This window comes from Carcharodon carcharias, chromosome 1 (genome assembly GCF_017639515.1).
Source record: "Carcharodon carcharias isolate sCarCar2 chromosome 1, sCarCar2.pri, whole genome shotgun sequence".
Taxonomy (NCBI): domain Eukaryota; kingdom Metazoa; phylum Chordata; class Chondrichthyes; order Lamniformes; family Lamnidae; genus Carcharodon; species Carcharodon carcharias.
In genome coordinates, this window is record NC_054467.1 from 96,342,747 (window position 1) to 96,358,272 (window position 15,526).

The 15,526-nt window shown below is 38.8% G+C and overlaps 1 protein-coding gene across 2 annotated transcripts in view; it reads left to right on the forward strand.

Annotated features, from left to right (window-relative positions):
• mrpl1 (mitochondrial ribosomal protein L1) overlaps positions 1-15,526 on the forward strand; it is a 56,845-nt gene that overhangs the window by 26,030 nt on the left and 15,289 nt on the right. For both annotated transcript variants that reach the window (XM_041201848.1, XM_041201849.1), the window contains 2 exons: positions 6,976-7,087; positions 12,433-12,533. In XM_041201848.1, coding sequence (XP_041057782.1) covers positions 6,976-7,087; positions 12,433-12,533 — 213 coding nt within the window. The remainder of the gene's footprint in view (positions 1-6,975; positions 7,088-12,432; positions 12,534-15,526) is intronic.

Sequence of the window (15,526 nt, forward strand, 5' to 3'; positions counted from 1 at the left end):
ATTGCATAGCAATTATCTTTATTAAAGACAATTGCTAGTTAAAACAGACGGGCATTGATTCTCCCATCTAAACAGTATAAATAGATACAGCTGGAACACTCTGGGTGAAAGCTATTAAGAAGTCTGCAGCACTGAGGAGCATAAACCAGCTTGAAGTAAAAAAAAACAGCTTTGGATTCATTCTTCCACCACAAGCACTTATTGTGAGTAACAGGAAACCTTTGTTACGACCACAGCCGATGTTATTTGCTGAGCAAGCCAGGTCCCAGAGGGAAACCTGTCCTGCTGATCGTAACCTTTTTACTGTATTTTGAAAGCGAGGACGAAAAGGCATTGAGCCCAGAAGCATTGAACTCCAATAACACCTTTAGGATTTTAAAATTAAAAGATTTATTTACAAGAAGATGAAAAAAAAAACTTAAGACACAAGATTAAAGTTACACAGTTAACAAACATCCACCCCAAAAAACCCACTTGGCTAGAACACATAAGTAAACTACTTGGCAACGGTTCCCTTAATAGATTTTTAACCATAACAATCCAGTAATATTAGCCAAGGCACAAACTGCTCTCACTTTAGTAAAGATAGTATACCACATGACTTCTCACTCTCTTCCACTCTGCTGTGGAAATCCAAAGAATGGTTTGGAAGCAGACTACTTTCTGAAAACAAAGACTTCTCTAGCTTGAAAACTCAATGGCTGCTTTAAATTGACATCTTTGACAACGTTCACATCTTCCCCCAGCACAGATCTGGTCTCAGGACATCTCCCCCACAGAGCCACACAACCTAGATCAAAATCTTTCCTTAAATATCCTTTTCCCCTTTCATCTTAGGTTCTATTGTGCTAAGCACCTCTTTGAACTCAGCGTTTGCAAGATATAAAAATCTCTCATGTTTCCCTATTTCCTCCACTTTTGGGTCAAATAAAATTTAATAACCTTCCCTTGTTTATTTGTGAAACCTTTGTAAGTTGTGAAAGTCCCTTGTCACTTCTAAATTCCCCTTTGAAATTTAACAACTACAAAGTCAAGTCCCTACCTATTACTTAATACAAATTTTAAAACCCAACCTATTTACTCGTACATTCAACTTCACTATAGCCTTGCATTACAAATGCATGCATCTAGCATTTTACCTTTCAAATCTCAGTTCCCACGGACAAGCTGTCTTTACTAACTCTCCCCAAGTTTAATTAATCATAGACACACATACACACACAGCCTTCTTTACAGAATGCCACCATATTCCCAAAGTATTAAAATAATAACATTAATCTTCACACCTACCTCAATGAAAAAAATGAAACGTCATATTTCGAAAGATGTCTTCATTTTCTCGATCCACTTCATATCACTTAATATACTTATCTATACAAAAAAAAATATGCTATGGTGTACCTGCATCAACCCATGAAAATATATGTAAGTCTTTGGTAAGAATAAAGTTAATTCCAGTCCATTCTCAATTTCTCAACATCTATGTCCTTTTGAGTTTAAGCTCTTGACGTTCAATTAAATTCTCTCGCCCAGCCACCTGTTTAATTTTTAAATTGAACGGTTGCAATAACGAGCTCCACTGGAACAGTCTGGCATTTTTATCTCAAAACTTTTCCAGAAGCTTCAAAAATTGTAGTCAGTATGTACAGCTGTCTCTGAAGAGTTGTTTACTTCATGATGTTGCAAAGCTCAAACAAAACTTAAAGTCTATTTTTCTATAGTTGAATATTTCTTCTGATGCACATATAGCTTCCATGAGAAATACCCCACTGGTTTCTCAAATCCCAGTTCAGCTTCCTATAGCAACACTGTATCAAAATCCACATCACTGGTGTCAATATCCATTTTAAAATTGCTTTGTATAATCAGGTGCTGCTAGAACAGATTTAGTGGTTAGTACAGCCTTCAAGCAGTCTAACACTCCTGTGTCCATTGGAATCTCCTGTTCTTTTTTAATAATCCATTCTGTAGAGCAACTTCACTGCTGAAATTTGGCACAAATTTCCAATAAAATCGACTCATACCCAGAAAACTCAAAACTTCACATTTTGTTGTAGGCACTGGGAACTCTACAGTAGCGTTTACTTTTGTGTTTCTTGAGGTCACTTGACCACATCCAGTGGTGTGGCCTAAATATGTAACCTTTGCTCCCTGAGGCAAAGTGCTGTCTCAGGGAGTTTACTGACAGGTACGAAAAGTCAAAAAATAGAGAAATATTAAAATTATTAACATGTCCCCCTTATGTGACAGTCACACGAAATGGGACATGTTAATAAGAAACACACAAAGTTTATTTTTTTTTTTTAAAATGGAGATGAAACTTCATCCTGCCAGTGGGATGAGGTTTCATGAATAATCTGGAGCCCGCTGGGGCTCCTGGCCTGCCCGCCAGCCTTAAGCTTGGACCGTCAGGGTCTTTAACAAGGTTAATTAGCCTGTCAGTGGCCTTAATTGGTCATTGACAGGTTGGCGGGCGGACAGCTGATTTCACTATCTGCCCGCCTTCCTGAAGATTTAAGTGGACCGGGATGACGTCAGGGGTTCCTCCCGCGTCATTTTCCCCTCAATTCGCCGAGGGGAAAATCCTGGCTATAGCCTTTGTGAGCCATCCGGTTTTGGCACATTACAATGGTGAATTACAATTACTGTGGCTGGGCTGTATGATGTCATCTTACAGCATAACTTCAATATCTTTTCGCACATGAGCCAATTTTACTGGATTTAATCTACATGGGTGTTGTCTTTTTGAAGCTGAATCCCCCACATCCACATCATGCAAAGCCAAATTTGTCTTCCCTAGTCTACTTTCACAAATTGCTTTATGTGACTGTAACAATGTTTGTAAATGACTTCGATAGTTTTCTGGAAGGTATCTTAATATCATACTTAGATTCTTAAGTACTTCCTCATTGTCCAGTTTAATCAAAGGAAGGTCAATTTCAGAATCTTTAATTTCTGTTTCCCCCTCTTTATCCACCACTACCAGCATCTCCTTCTGTTTATCCTCTCTGTCAAAGTACCTTGTTAGCATGTTTACATGGCACACTTGTTGACTCTTTTTTTTCTTGCTGGGTATTTACTACATAGTTTATCTCACTGAGTCTCTTTTCGATTTGGTAAGGTCCACTAAACCTTGCCTTTAACGGTTCGCCTGACACTGGCAATGATACTAATAATTTTTCCCCAGCTAGAAATCTACAAGCCTTTGTCCTTTTTATCTGTCTCATTTGTCTCATCACTTGCTGAGATATCTTTAAATGTTCCCTAGCTAGCTCACATGCCCTACTCAATCTTTCTCTGAATTTTGTCACATAATCCAGGAAAGTTGTCTCAGAAGTTTGACTCTCTAATTTCTCCTGAAACAGCTTGAATGGTCCCCTTACTTCATAACCATATATTAACTTGAAAGGACTGAACCCTGTCTACTTATTAGGTGTCCCTAATAGCAAACAACAAGACTGGAATCCCTCAGTACCAATCATGTGGATAGCTTTGACTATATTCCCTAATCATAGTTTCATGTCACCTTTCTAAAGCATCTTGTTATTCGGGATGATAGGCTAGCAACCTAAATTGCTTTATTCTGAGGCTGTTCATTTCCTCTTTAAAAAGCTGTGACATGGAATTTGAACCCGAATCCAACCCATTTATTGTAAAGAATTTGGTCAACTCTTCCACAATCACCTTTGCTATGATTTTCCTTAAAGGTATTGCTTCTGGAAATCTCATGGACACATCCATGTCAGTCAGTAAACACTGACTTCCATTTTTAGTCTTAGGGAGGGGTCCTAGACAATCAATCGGGACCTTGTTAAAAGATTCCTCAACCTTGTTTTCTCTAATCTTCTCTTCCTGAGTAATCTTTTCAAAGATTGATCCAGCTAACTGAGGTTTAGTATCCTCCCCTGTCTTTTAGATTCTCTCTCTTCCTTTTTAAATTTGTATCTCTGTGACCTCATCACCACACAATCTAGAAACAATCCAGGATGTTCTTTCTGTAAAACAGAGGTTGATTGTATCTCAACAGGGTCCCCTTCTATAGTCGGCATAGTCAATATTTGCGATCCAGTTGTATCATTCCCAAGAATAAATTGAACTCCTGCAATAGGCAATTTCTCCACCAGTCCCAACAATCACCTCTTATTTTCAAATCACTCTTTAAATTTATTTAACATAATAGACTTAAATCCTCCATGAATTCCACTAACCAACACTTTCTCCTGCAATAACCCTTCTGGATAGAAGATGGCACTATTGCATAACATTAATCATTGGCTAGCCCTCATGCTGTCAAGATCTTAACAGTCTTTCTTGGTCCTCCTGGAACACATGGATATACTTTCCCTTTGCATATAAAATCTTTAAACACCTCTATAACTTGCCCTTCAGAACTTCCTTGGGTAGGTTGTAAACACAATTTACAGCTCTCTGGCTAATACTGACTCTTCCTTGTTCACCTGTACAAAAGTGTCTTGCACTTGGGTCTCAGAGCCCACAGCACTTTTACTTACAAAACTCTTCTGAATTTCTATCACTGCAATCGGTTTCCCATTTAACCTCCAACACTTTGATCTAATATGTCCAGCCTTGTTACAATGGTAACATACTGCTTTTCTTCCTTCACCTTTGCCTTCTACTTTTCCATCTTTAATAGACTGGCGTCCTTAACTGGCCCCTTGTTACTAACACTTTTACCATTTTAGGTTTTCTATACCTCCAATTCCCTTGCTGACTCCCAATGATCTTTTTCCTACACTCAACTATCTGTGTGGAATATCATAAGTATCGGTTAAAACAGCAGCTTCCCTGATCTTTTTACTTTGCCTTTCATCTAAATATGTCTTGATAGTTACTAGAATACTATTTCTAAATTCTTCCATACTTATAATTTCTCTTACATTTTCAAAAGCCTTGTCTTAACTTCAATGCCCTAAGTCATTGATTCCAGAGAGTTTCTTTTTCTCTTGCCTGATTAGGTCTCTTTCTTATAGTCTTAACCTTCAGGGACAAGCTCATAAGCATTTAGTACTGCTCTTTAAACTACCTCGGAGTCTGCAGATTGTTCCTCTGATAAGCTATCGTGCACATTCATTGCTGTACCTGAAAACACTCTGTAACGTTATGGTCCAAGCAACTTTTGGCCAATTCAATTTTATAGCTATATTTTCAAACGAGTTGGAATATCTTTCAACTCCAACCATGGTTGATTTAGGCATTAACTGAAGATTTTTAGTTAAGTCAAATTCCTCAAAGGAATAAAAGTCACCATCTGAATCACTATCTCTGCTGTCCTCCTTTATTCTAAGCTTCACTTTAGACAATTCATATTGTCTGCCTTCTTTCTCTTTCTGAAGTTCTCTATCTTTATCTCTTCTCTCTTTCCTCAATTGCTAACTTCTCTCTCTACGAAGTTAAAGTTCAAGCTTCGCATTTCTATTTCTTCCAGCCTTTTTCTTTTATTGTTCCTCTTTTTCCCATCCAAGCTTTTCTATTCCAATCTGTCCTTTTCCTTCTCTTTGCCCTTTCTTTCTAATTCAAGTTTTCTCATTTCTCTTCTCTTTCTTTCTCTTCCAATTCAAGTCTTTTCAGTTTCATTTCTTTTTCAACTTCTGCCTTTCTCTGCCTCTTTCCATATTAAGTTGAAGTCTTACTACCTCTAGCTGTGACACACTAGCTTCAGGTGTCCCCTCCTCTAACTTTTTAACTGCTGAGGAGGTACTTTAACCATATCAGCTGTACTAAATTCTGCTTTTATTTCTACCTGCACTTCATCTGCTAACTCTTACAGCTGAGTTTTAGTCAGAGATTTCTAATACTCCACAGTTACGTCTTCCACTCCCAGAAAAGTTACACAGTTGAAACCGTCTTGCAAAACATCCCCCAGAAAACCCACTTGGTCAGAACACACAAGTGAATTACTTGGCAACAATTCCCTTATAGATTTTTAACCATAAAAGTCCAGTAATGTTGCCCAAGGCATAAAGGTATACCACGTGACTTCTCACTCTCTTCCACTCTGTTGTGGAAATCCAAAAAAAAGGTATAGAAACAGACTGCTTTCTGAAAACAAAGACTTCTCTGGCTTGAAAATTCGATGGCTGCTTCAAATTCACAACTTTCACACCTTCTCCCATCACTGATCTGTCTCAGGACAACTCCCCGACACAGCCACACAACTCAACTCAACATCGTTCCTTTAATATCCTTTTCCCTTTTAAGTTTAGACTCCATTGACCTAAGCACCTCTTTGAACTGTTGCTGTTTTTATATAAGTTAGCAATAAGTTGGTGTAAGTAAGCAAGTGTTAATTTTCATTAAGTACTGTTAATAAATATTCAGTGGACTATTATTGCATGCATAGAATACGTTTTATTCTTTGTTTTTAAATTGAGTTTTTAAATTTCCTTTTTCTAAACTTATTTTGGAGATTTCAACCCCCGTACCAAAATACGTCTCTTAAGTTGGTCATTGCCCTGTTAGCATTGAATACTCCAAGGTCAGCTACACCACATCCACTTGTAAAGGAAAGTCCTTTCTCAAATAATTTGCATTAACCCCAAGCTCAGAAGAGCACTCCATCCCTCACTAGTGCATTTTTCCGCTTCCACACTCTCTAACGTTTGCTGCTCAGAGAAATTGCCTCAGCTAAATTGTAGGCAGTTTCACTTAATATTTGCAACAGTGCATCTTGTTTCATATAGGACCCTTACACCAAATAGAGAGATTAGACTGTCATCAATAAAATGGGCTAAATTCAAATCCAGTTTCCGTAAGTAAAAGGAAAGCATTCTAACTCATTATGCCATTTAGTCACCTTACATATGATGATGGAGTACAAACACAAATCACTATTAATTGTTGAATTAGGGTGCATTGAGAAACCGATATGAAGGTGTTTTTGAGTAATGCAACCCACTTCAGTAAGCACTTTATTCTTCATCATAGAAACCTTACAAACGCTTTGCTTATTTTCAGATCTTGGATGATGAAATTCAAGCGGATTTCTATGTGTCTGTTCCAGACATGATATCAAAACTGGTGCCTCTGAAGAACAAGTTAAGGAAAAAATTTCCTAAAACCAAACGGGGTAAGGAAATAATGGCCATAGTTATATACTTGTGAGGAGTAAAAAGTGAGAAAATATAAACTCTACAGTGGAATTATAATATGGAATCTTCCATTATTAATCTTTACCTACAGCAACCATAAGAACAAGAAGTAAATTACTAAATGTTGCCTGCTTGATGAGACACGTGAGGATTTTTATTACAATTGGGATCAACGGGGTAATTTTAACCTCCAAAATGGGTGAGGTGGGTTTGGTTTGGTTTGGGTGGGTGGTAATCCAAAGATCTGAAAGAGGAGCCCAATCTGCCTTGAAGCCGCCCACCTCCAGTTTTAGTGGGGAGGATACAAGAGCTGGGCGATCCTATCTGTTCTCAGGAGGCAGATTAGTTATTTAAATATTTTAATGAGATTGTGTGGCTTCATTTTAACACTTAACCACAATAGGCCAGGGAAATCCAGCAGGTGAAAGAGGCAAGAAGGACTCAATGCAGGATGTTAATGTCTTAAAGCATTGCTAATGATACAGGAGGAGCAGTAATGTTTCCATTCCGCTCAACAAGATATCCAATAAATCAGGCCCACCCCAACCCTCTGCAGACCCCCAACCAAACAGTCTGACTACTGTCTGTTTTTAAACTGAAGGATGTTCCTGATACCCATACGTCCAGGTTTAGTTGCTTAATAGTACAGAATTCGAGTATTGCCATAAAAGGGACATGCTGTCGAAGTTTTTCATCTTGCACTCATCAGGACAGATGCAAGAATGCCAAATTTCAAAGGGAACAATTTATACTGCATAAGAAAAGGGTGCTGATTGGTTGGCAAGTCAGCTGTGGTTAGTTGAGATGTTGCTATGGTGAATGCACCAGGGAGCTAATTGTTTACTTTAAATTCCTTTAACCTGCAGAGGACATGTATATGAATATATGTAACTTCTAGCAAGCATAAGTGAGCTACATTGCGAGCCCTACTGCTAATGTTAAATTAGTTGCTAGTGTGATTCTCAGCACACTCTGGATTATTCAGCAAATGCTGCTCACAGCATGTAATTGTGGAATCACAATTAATATTGGACAGTATGTTCTCCGTTTTGTAAGCATGGATTGGTTGAGTACGGTTAGTGCTCTGCCCATTGCAAGTAGCCAAAGGAACGTGCTATTTGATACAATCTGCCAGTCAAGATGCATGGCCTACATACCTGGCATCACACTGGCACTGAAATTCAGATACCACATTACTCATTTGTGCGCTAGGCAGAACCTTTTTTTTTATTTGAAGCAGCACCCTGTTAGTGCAAAACACCACTAGTGTTTTCTTGACTCTCATTCCCTTGTTCTTTCCCCACAATAATTTTTTTCTTTTTCAAATATTTATTCACTTCCTTTCTAAACCTTAATAAGGATTTTGCTTCCACCACTGTTTCTGGTAAGAAGTTCTATGTTTTAACAACCCTTCTCATAAAAGTCTTTATTTTTGGTGCTGATCTAACCAATTTATTTTATCAAAATTTTTCCTAATTTTGAATACCTTTATTTAGCTCACCTCTTAACTTGCTTTGCTGGCATCAAATGGGTCCTCCTTTCTCTTATGTTTCCTCGTAACTAAAGCCTCCTCATTCATCTTGAATCTTGTCTGTACCTTCTATGTCCTTAGCATCCTTCCTAAAGTAAGTTGTCCAGTACTGGGCACAATATTCTAATGAGCCTAACTAATATACGTTTAGCATTACCTTTTTGCTCTTGTAATCTATTTGCCTGTATAAAATCCTAGGATTCAAGATGCGTTTTTTTTTTAAAGCTTTACAAACTTGTTCTCCCAGTTATATGAATCCCCAAGCCTCTGCTCCTCCACTTCTTTTTAAATTTTACCATTTAGTGTAAGTTCTTTATATTCCTTCTTTCAAAATGTAGCATTAAATTTCAATTAACTTCAGTTTGCTCAATCTTCTAACTTGTCCATGACCTCCTTAGGTTGCTTGCAGTCATTTTCACAGTTAACCATACTTTGCAATTGAATGTTATCTGCAATTTTTCACATTGCACCCTCATGACCAAGTTCAGATTTATCCATTAATTGCTACTTTTTTTCTGTCCTTCAAACAACTTCCTAAACGTTCTGTCACATTCCCTACTACCAAGTGCCATAACTTTATAAAACAGGCTGTTATGTGGCGTTTTATTAAACAGCTTTTGATGCTCTATGCCCAGTGGTAAAGGTGGAAATTTACTACAATCCCTTGACCTATGCCAAGAATAGAAATCTGGATGGTACATTGCATACTATTGTCATTGTACTTGATCTTTATCATTTAAAGCTAAAGCCAACTTTTATATTGAAATGAAGTGTGTGACACTTGTATAAAGTAGAGCAATGTTTCCTGTTAACTGATATTGGTAGGAATGTGATTTGTTATTATGATGTTCAATGCAATTTTGCTCATGGAGGTCTGCAAATGGGTATTTGGTGGCTGTTCTGAAGGTATGGAAACTTCAGTGAAGTGGAAAAACGAAAAATAATTACCAAAACTAAGTTCTGTCTGCCTTTAACTTCAACAATAACCCACATGTATATAAAGCACCTGTCACAAAATATCCCAAGATGCATCACAGAAAAGTTAACGAATAATGTTTGTTACTGAGCAAGGAGCAGAAAGAGGTAAAAAGGTTTAGGGAAGAAATCGCACAGCATATATATAATAAAATGCATGCAATATTTGAGAGTTAGAATTCTGTGATGTATTCTCATGTTTGCAAAGGTTTCGGTGGCTATTGAATTTGCTTCAGTGTTGTTGACAGTTTTCAGCTTGACTTCCCAACTCTCCAGTTTGGTAAAGGTATCTTCACCTCAGTCCTGTTTAGTATTCCATTCGTTTTTGCTACTCTGTGTAACATTGTGTTTTAGTATAGTACCACCAAGTGACTCAAACCAGCTATTACAACAGGATATTTTTAAATCAAAATTAGATACTGCATCACCCATTGGGAATAATCAAATGCTAAATGATTACAGACAAACAGGAAAATTTTCTATTGTAAAGGAAAATAAAAACTGATTCAGTTGGTCACAAAATTAGTGCATTTTTTAAGACTGCAGAAAATTTGTAGCTTATGGTGTAATTTGCCCCACACTAACAGCTAGGATCAGATACAAGAACAGTCTAAATAATGCACCATCAAACACCATCAAGTTAGAAACATACTTTCTGTAATGCAATAATATGTGGTAGGACTGGAGAGTGCACAGAGGAGACTTGCAAGGAATGGAGAATTTTAGCTATGAGGAAAAATTGAGTAGACTGGAGATTTTTTGGAATGCAGGAGGCTGAGGGTTAATTTAATTGGGGTGTATAAAATTATAAGGGCAAATTGCTTTTTTCTAAATCTAATTGTGTTTTGCTGTCTTTCAGTTCTTTTATTCATTTTGTTAAAAGAAATCCTACTGCAGTCCAACTTAATGATGCCTTAACAGATTAAATTGAATAAATAAATCTTTTATTGCCGTTATTAGATACAATATCAGTTGCCGTGAAAATTGTTATTTTAAACAAAGATACTTAGTGGAACTAATTCTGAATCAGTAATTCTATTAGTGCAATTTTAAATATTCAAAGTGATCCGGTTTCCTGTAACATCACTACAGTCTAAAATATGTTTCTGTTGGGCATATACATGCAACATATGAAGCATGTGCACTATTTCAAATGTGAAAGTAATCTACTGATGCTCAGTCTGCAGCAGTATGTCCTGCATGGTATTGTTCCAATCCCAGTGGAGATCTTTCAAAAAGAGATGAATTTCCCAAGTGAAAGATCTGAAGGATAAGATTCACATTTTAAGGCTTTTACTGTAACAAACAAATTAAAATTAACATAAATCAATCATAACTTAACAGTCAACTAATACCTCAAACTAAAGAAAAGGTACTTTCACATTAGCTAACTAATGCGTTAGAGCTATGTCCTACAGCCGCTTTCTCTGTGCTCCGCACTTCTGTCAAATATGTAGCATTACAAGAACAAGACCAATGTTATTCCTAGCTCTCCATCAAGCTCACTTCTCCCTGTCATGCTAGGTTGCAACTTCTAGTGTCCTTCAAAAGTCATTCCACTCAGCCTGAGCCTTCCAGATCCATTCTCCTCCTGTAAGGGCCACTTTGGTGACTCCGTGTTCCTTAAATCTCAAAGTTCCATTTGTTCTGTTCCCTTCCTTTTGAACAGAGAACAAATTCTTACAAGCATCCTGCTTCTCCACAGAAGTATCTACCTTGTCTCTGCTTTTCACAAAAGCAGCTGCCCCTTTATTATGAGTCACTGTGTAAAGATGTGAAAACTGTTATTTGGGGCAGAATTTTACGTTCCCCCTCCAGCGGGTTTTTAGGCAGGAAGGCCTGTAAAATTCCTCGGATGGCCTACCCACTGGACTCCTGCCCGCCCAACCGCTCCGCAATTTTATGGTGGTGCAGTTGAGGTCTAGGTCAGCCCACCTTTCCTTATCCCAATTGAGGTATGTAAGTGGCCAATTAATGACTACTCAAGGGCCTTTTCCCACCCACCCTCAACTTTCAGGCTGGCGCAGCAAGTTCAAGGGTAGAGGGGGAAGCCCAGGAAGTGACCTTGTTCAGGCCTCAGGTGGGAAGTGGGGGGCTGCCTCTATCAACAGTCTCCTTTCAACATAGCCATACCCACTCCCCCAGCCTTGCAGGTACTCCCTTGCACTCCCTGATTTCTCCACTAACACTCCAGACACCTCCCCATACTTACCTGGCCCAGAACTCCTGGGATTTTGACTCTGGGGACTGCTTGCAGTCCCAGTCCTGTCCACTTCAGCTTCTGGCGCTGCTGGGACTAGAGAGCTGCCAACCAATCTGATCGGCTGGCAGCTCCCTGAGGTGGGACTTCCTCCCAATTGAGGGGCATAAGTCGCATTTCCAGTCAATTAATGTTCATTGGAGTGTTAAATGACTATGGGGAGCTAACATCAGCAGGGATATGCTTGCTGCCTACTCTTCAGATGGCAGGAAGGGAAACCCCGCCATCCTCAAAATGCTGGCCTTGATTTCAATAAGTTTCTGTTTGAGTTTCACCCCAGTGGCAACTAAACCATATAGACCTGCATCTGGGCTGGGGTGCTTTCAGGAAATCCTAATTTCACAATAACTTAAAACATTTTAACACATAACCGTCTTGTAAATTCCAGCTTTCATAACAATATAACAACTTCAAGTAATACATTGCTCCTACTTAGAAATATTGCAGCAAGTTTTGCCTGTTTGCAATTCTGTTTTTTAATTCACTTGTGTTAATCAAATGCAATTATATGACTGATTCTCTGAATTCCTCTTGTATTTTTTAATTTTGTTTTCCAGGTTCTGTTGGGTATAATATTCCTGAAATGATAGAAATATTTAAAACCGGCCACGAATACCTGGTGGAGCGTGACTGTTACATTCTGTCTAAAATAGGGACAGTAAGTTCAACTGGAACAACCAAGACCTTTTGCACTTAATGCTTGGCATTTAAAATTGCTGATTGCAAAAACAGTTATTTTAGTTTATGAAAAGATGTTACTGACAAAAGCCTATTCATTTGAACAGCACCAGTTGCAACATTTACAACTTGTAAAAAAGCTACTTTAATTACTATGTTGCTTTTTTAATTGATGTAAATGTGCCCAGCTTTAGATACTTTCAGCATCTGAATAATCATTTCAGTCTAATATTGCCATGTTGGATAGATTGTTTGAGATAACTTAGATATTATGTACTAATTGGTTTTGATTATGAAAATCAAATCTAACTGCAATTTTCCCAAAAAAATTCAAATAAATTGTGACAGAATCCAGCTAAGCTAATTTCAGCATTTAGCCTGGAGTGTCTAGCTTTAACTCATGAGTTACTGTATTTTGGGTGTTTTGATTTATTGTACTCTCAAGCAGATTATACCTGCAGTAATATTAGTAATTAATTTTAGTGAACCAAATAATATACCAAATTTTACATTTGCGTGCAGGAAAAAGTTGCATTTTTCATTTTCTGCTCTAAAATTGACCTCCAGTAAATTAATGTTTTCTTATTTAACCTTTTAGCATGTGTTGTTTCACATTGGTATATGTAGCATGTAAAATTACATTAGCCACAGGTTAAACCTCGTGCTCTCAACACATTTTAGACTTAGCTATTCCCACAGTTGACTTTAAAAAAATGTTTTCTTGTATTCATGTGAAATAAATTGTCATCTGAAGATTGATCATCCACTGTTTGATGTTCCTAAAAAGATCATGTACAAGGAATTAATCTTTGTGTATCAACAGATAGAAAGCAGATCTTGAGCATTTAAGAAAATGTTATGTTAAATGAAAATTGTATGAGATTTGTGAATTAGAGGAGCTGCTGCGTAGTTGGGTAAATTTGTAACTTATGCTTTGTAAATGCCTAGAATAAATGCAATCAAATACTTGGGTAATAGCAACACTTGTCGAAATGTCACTGCCCTTTTTCCTAAACTCTTCCTCCTTTTTAGCTTTCAAAATCAATTTAAAATTTCTTTTCCACTAAAATTCATTATTTTCATTGCACCCCCCCGCCCCACCACACTCCCCAGTAATCTATTAATCTTAACCTCCTACTGTAAGTTCTGCTTGTGTAATGCTCTGATGTATCTTTCTGTGAGGGGAAAACTTTAGAGGTCTAAAATGTTGACAGTACTGTTTTTTAATATCACTGGTAGCAATAGGTCACTTTAGTACTTTAATGAATTTTTGCATTCCATATTTGACCTCCAGTGTATTAATGATGGTGATGATGATGTAAGATATTTTGGCAAAATTTGTAACAACTTTATGTACTAATGAATGACTTTGACACCATTTTATCAATCTGCTATGAATTAGCAAAACAGACTTATTTGATCCATTCAGTGAAACTGATGTTGGAGAATGCTGTAATTTATTGGTGGGGCTGTCCCTTCGGATGCCTTATTGTGTGCAGTCCAAGTTTTCTAAAGATTCTGGTTGTGCTGCTGCAACTTGTTTCTGTTGGATGCTGCACGCTATGTTCAAGAAATGTGACATTATATTGGCAGCCACTGGTTTTTGTTGCAATAAAAGAGTAAGAAACATGAAAGGAGGAGGATTTCCACAGTGGGATTGAATTTGGAGAAGTGGGTTCGGCTGATGTGGGTATTTAGTGAGCCACCCAGTATGCTCAGCTTCAGTAGTTTTCCAGTCAATACTGTTCAGTCACCATAGTCTGGTTTAAAAATAAGTAAGTGACTGCTACCAGTTTGTCATCATCAGCAGTGGCTCAGACTCTATGGGCAGAATTTTCTGCCCAGGCAGGCACACTCCCGACCCAAACGAACAGCGACGTTGGGCGAGCGTTCCGATGTCATCGTGCATTCAGGCAATATTTCAGTTGGCGGGCGTGCACAAGAGTCGGACCCACGCCTGCCATTAATTAAGAGGCCAGTTAAGGCCTTTGATAACCCAATTAATGGCAATTTAACATCGCCCATGCGATTTTTTGCTCGTCTCACAGGTAAAACAGGCAGGCGGGCAGCCCATAATTTGCAACACCTCATTCACGGGCAAGATAAAAAGGGTCAGCAGCATTGCCATTGTGAGTAGTGAGGAGTTTTGAAGATAGTTTGCTGCTGGTTGCTTTATGGTACTTGGCAGCTTCATCTCTGATTGGGGCTTCATTCTTTGCATTTCCACACATCAATTCAGGACTCATTGGTGTCTTCAAGGCCCCTGAGGATTTGGATCGTGTGGACCCTTCCAGGTATCAGACAGCCTTCTGTTATCCTGGTAATGGAGATTGTGGTCTCCATTGGAGGCACCTCCGAGGAGGAGGAAGAGAGGGACAGAAACGAGAGGAGGCCAGTTATTCCAATGCAGCTTCCAGGGGAGCGACCTGTAAGGAGAGGCGCAGTGTCAAGGGGCGCAGGGCCTGCAGAAAATCCAATGTGGAAGGGGCCACAGAAGACGCCAGTATCCTGCTGCCAGGGTTTACAGGCAGCGATTGTAGCTACCTCAGTATGTCCGAGGTGCAACGCCAGTGGAGGCTCCACCTCTCCAGGGAAACTGTGACCTCCATTTGTCAGATGATCAGGCCTGAGATCAGCTCCGACTGTGTGGGCGGACACCCCATGCCAGTGGCTCTGAAGGTCACAGCGGCCCTCAAATTCTATGCCTCTGGCTCTTTCCAGGGGTCGGCGGGGGATCTTTGTGGAGTCTCCCAATCAGCTGTCTACAGTTGCGTCAAGCTGGTGACAGAAGCTGTGTTCAGACAGGTGTTGACTTTCATTCATTTCTGTACTGACGAGGCCAGCCAGGCTGAGTGAGCCAGAGGCTTTGTAGCAATTGTTGGGTTCCCCCACGTCCAAGTTGCCATGGACTGCACACATGTGACCATCAAGGCGCCAGCGGGTCCACGAACATCAGATAGTGTGTGACCACAG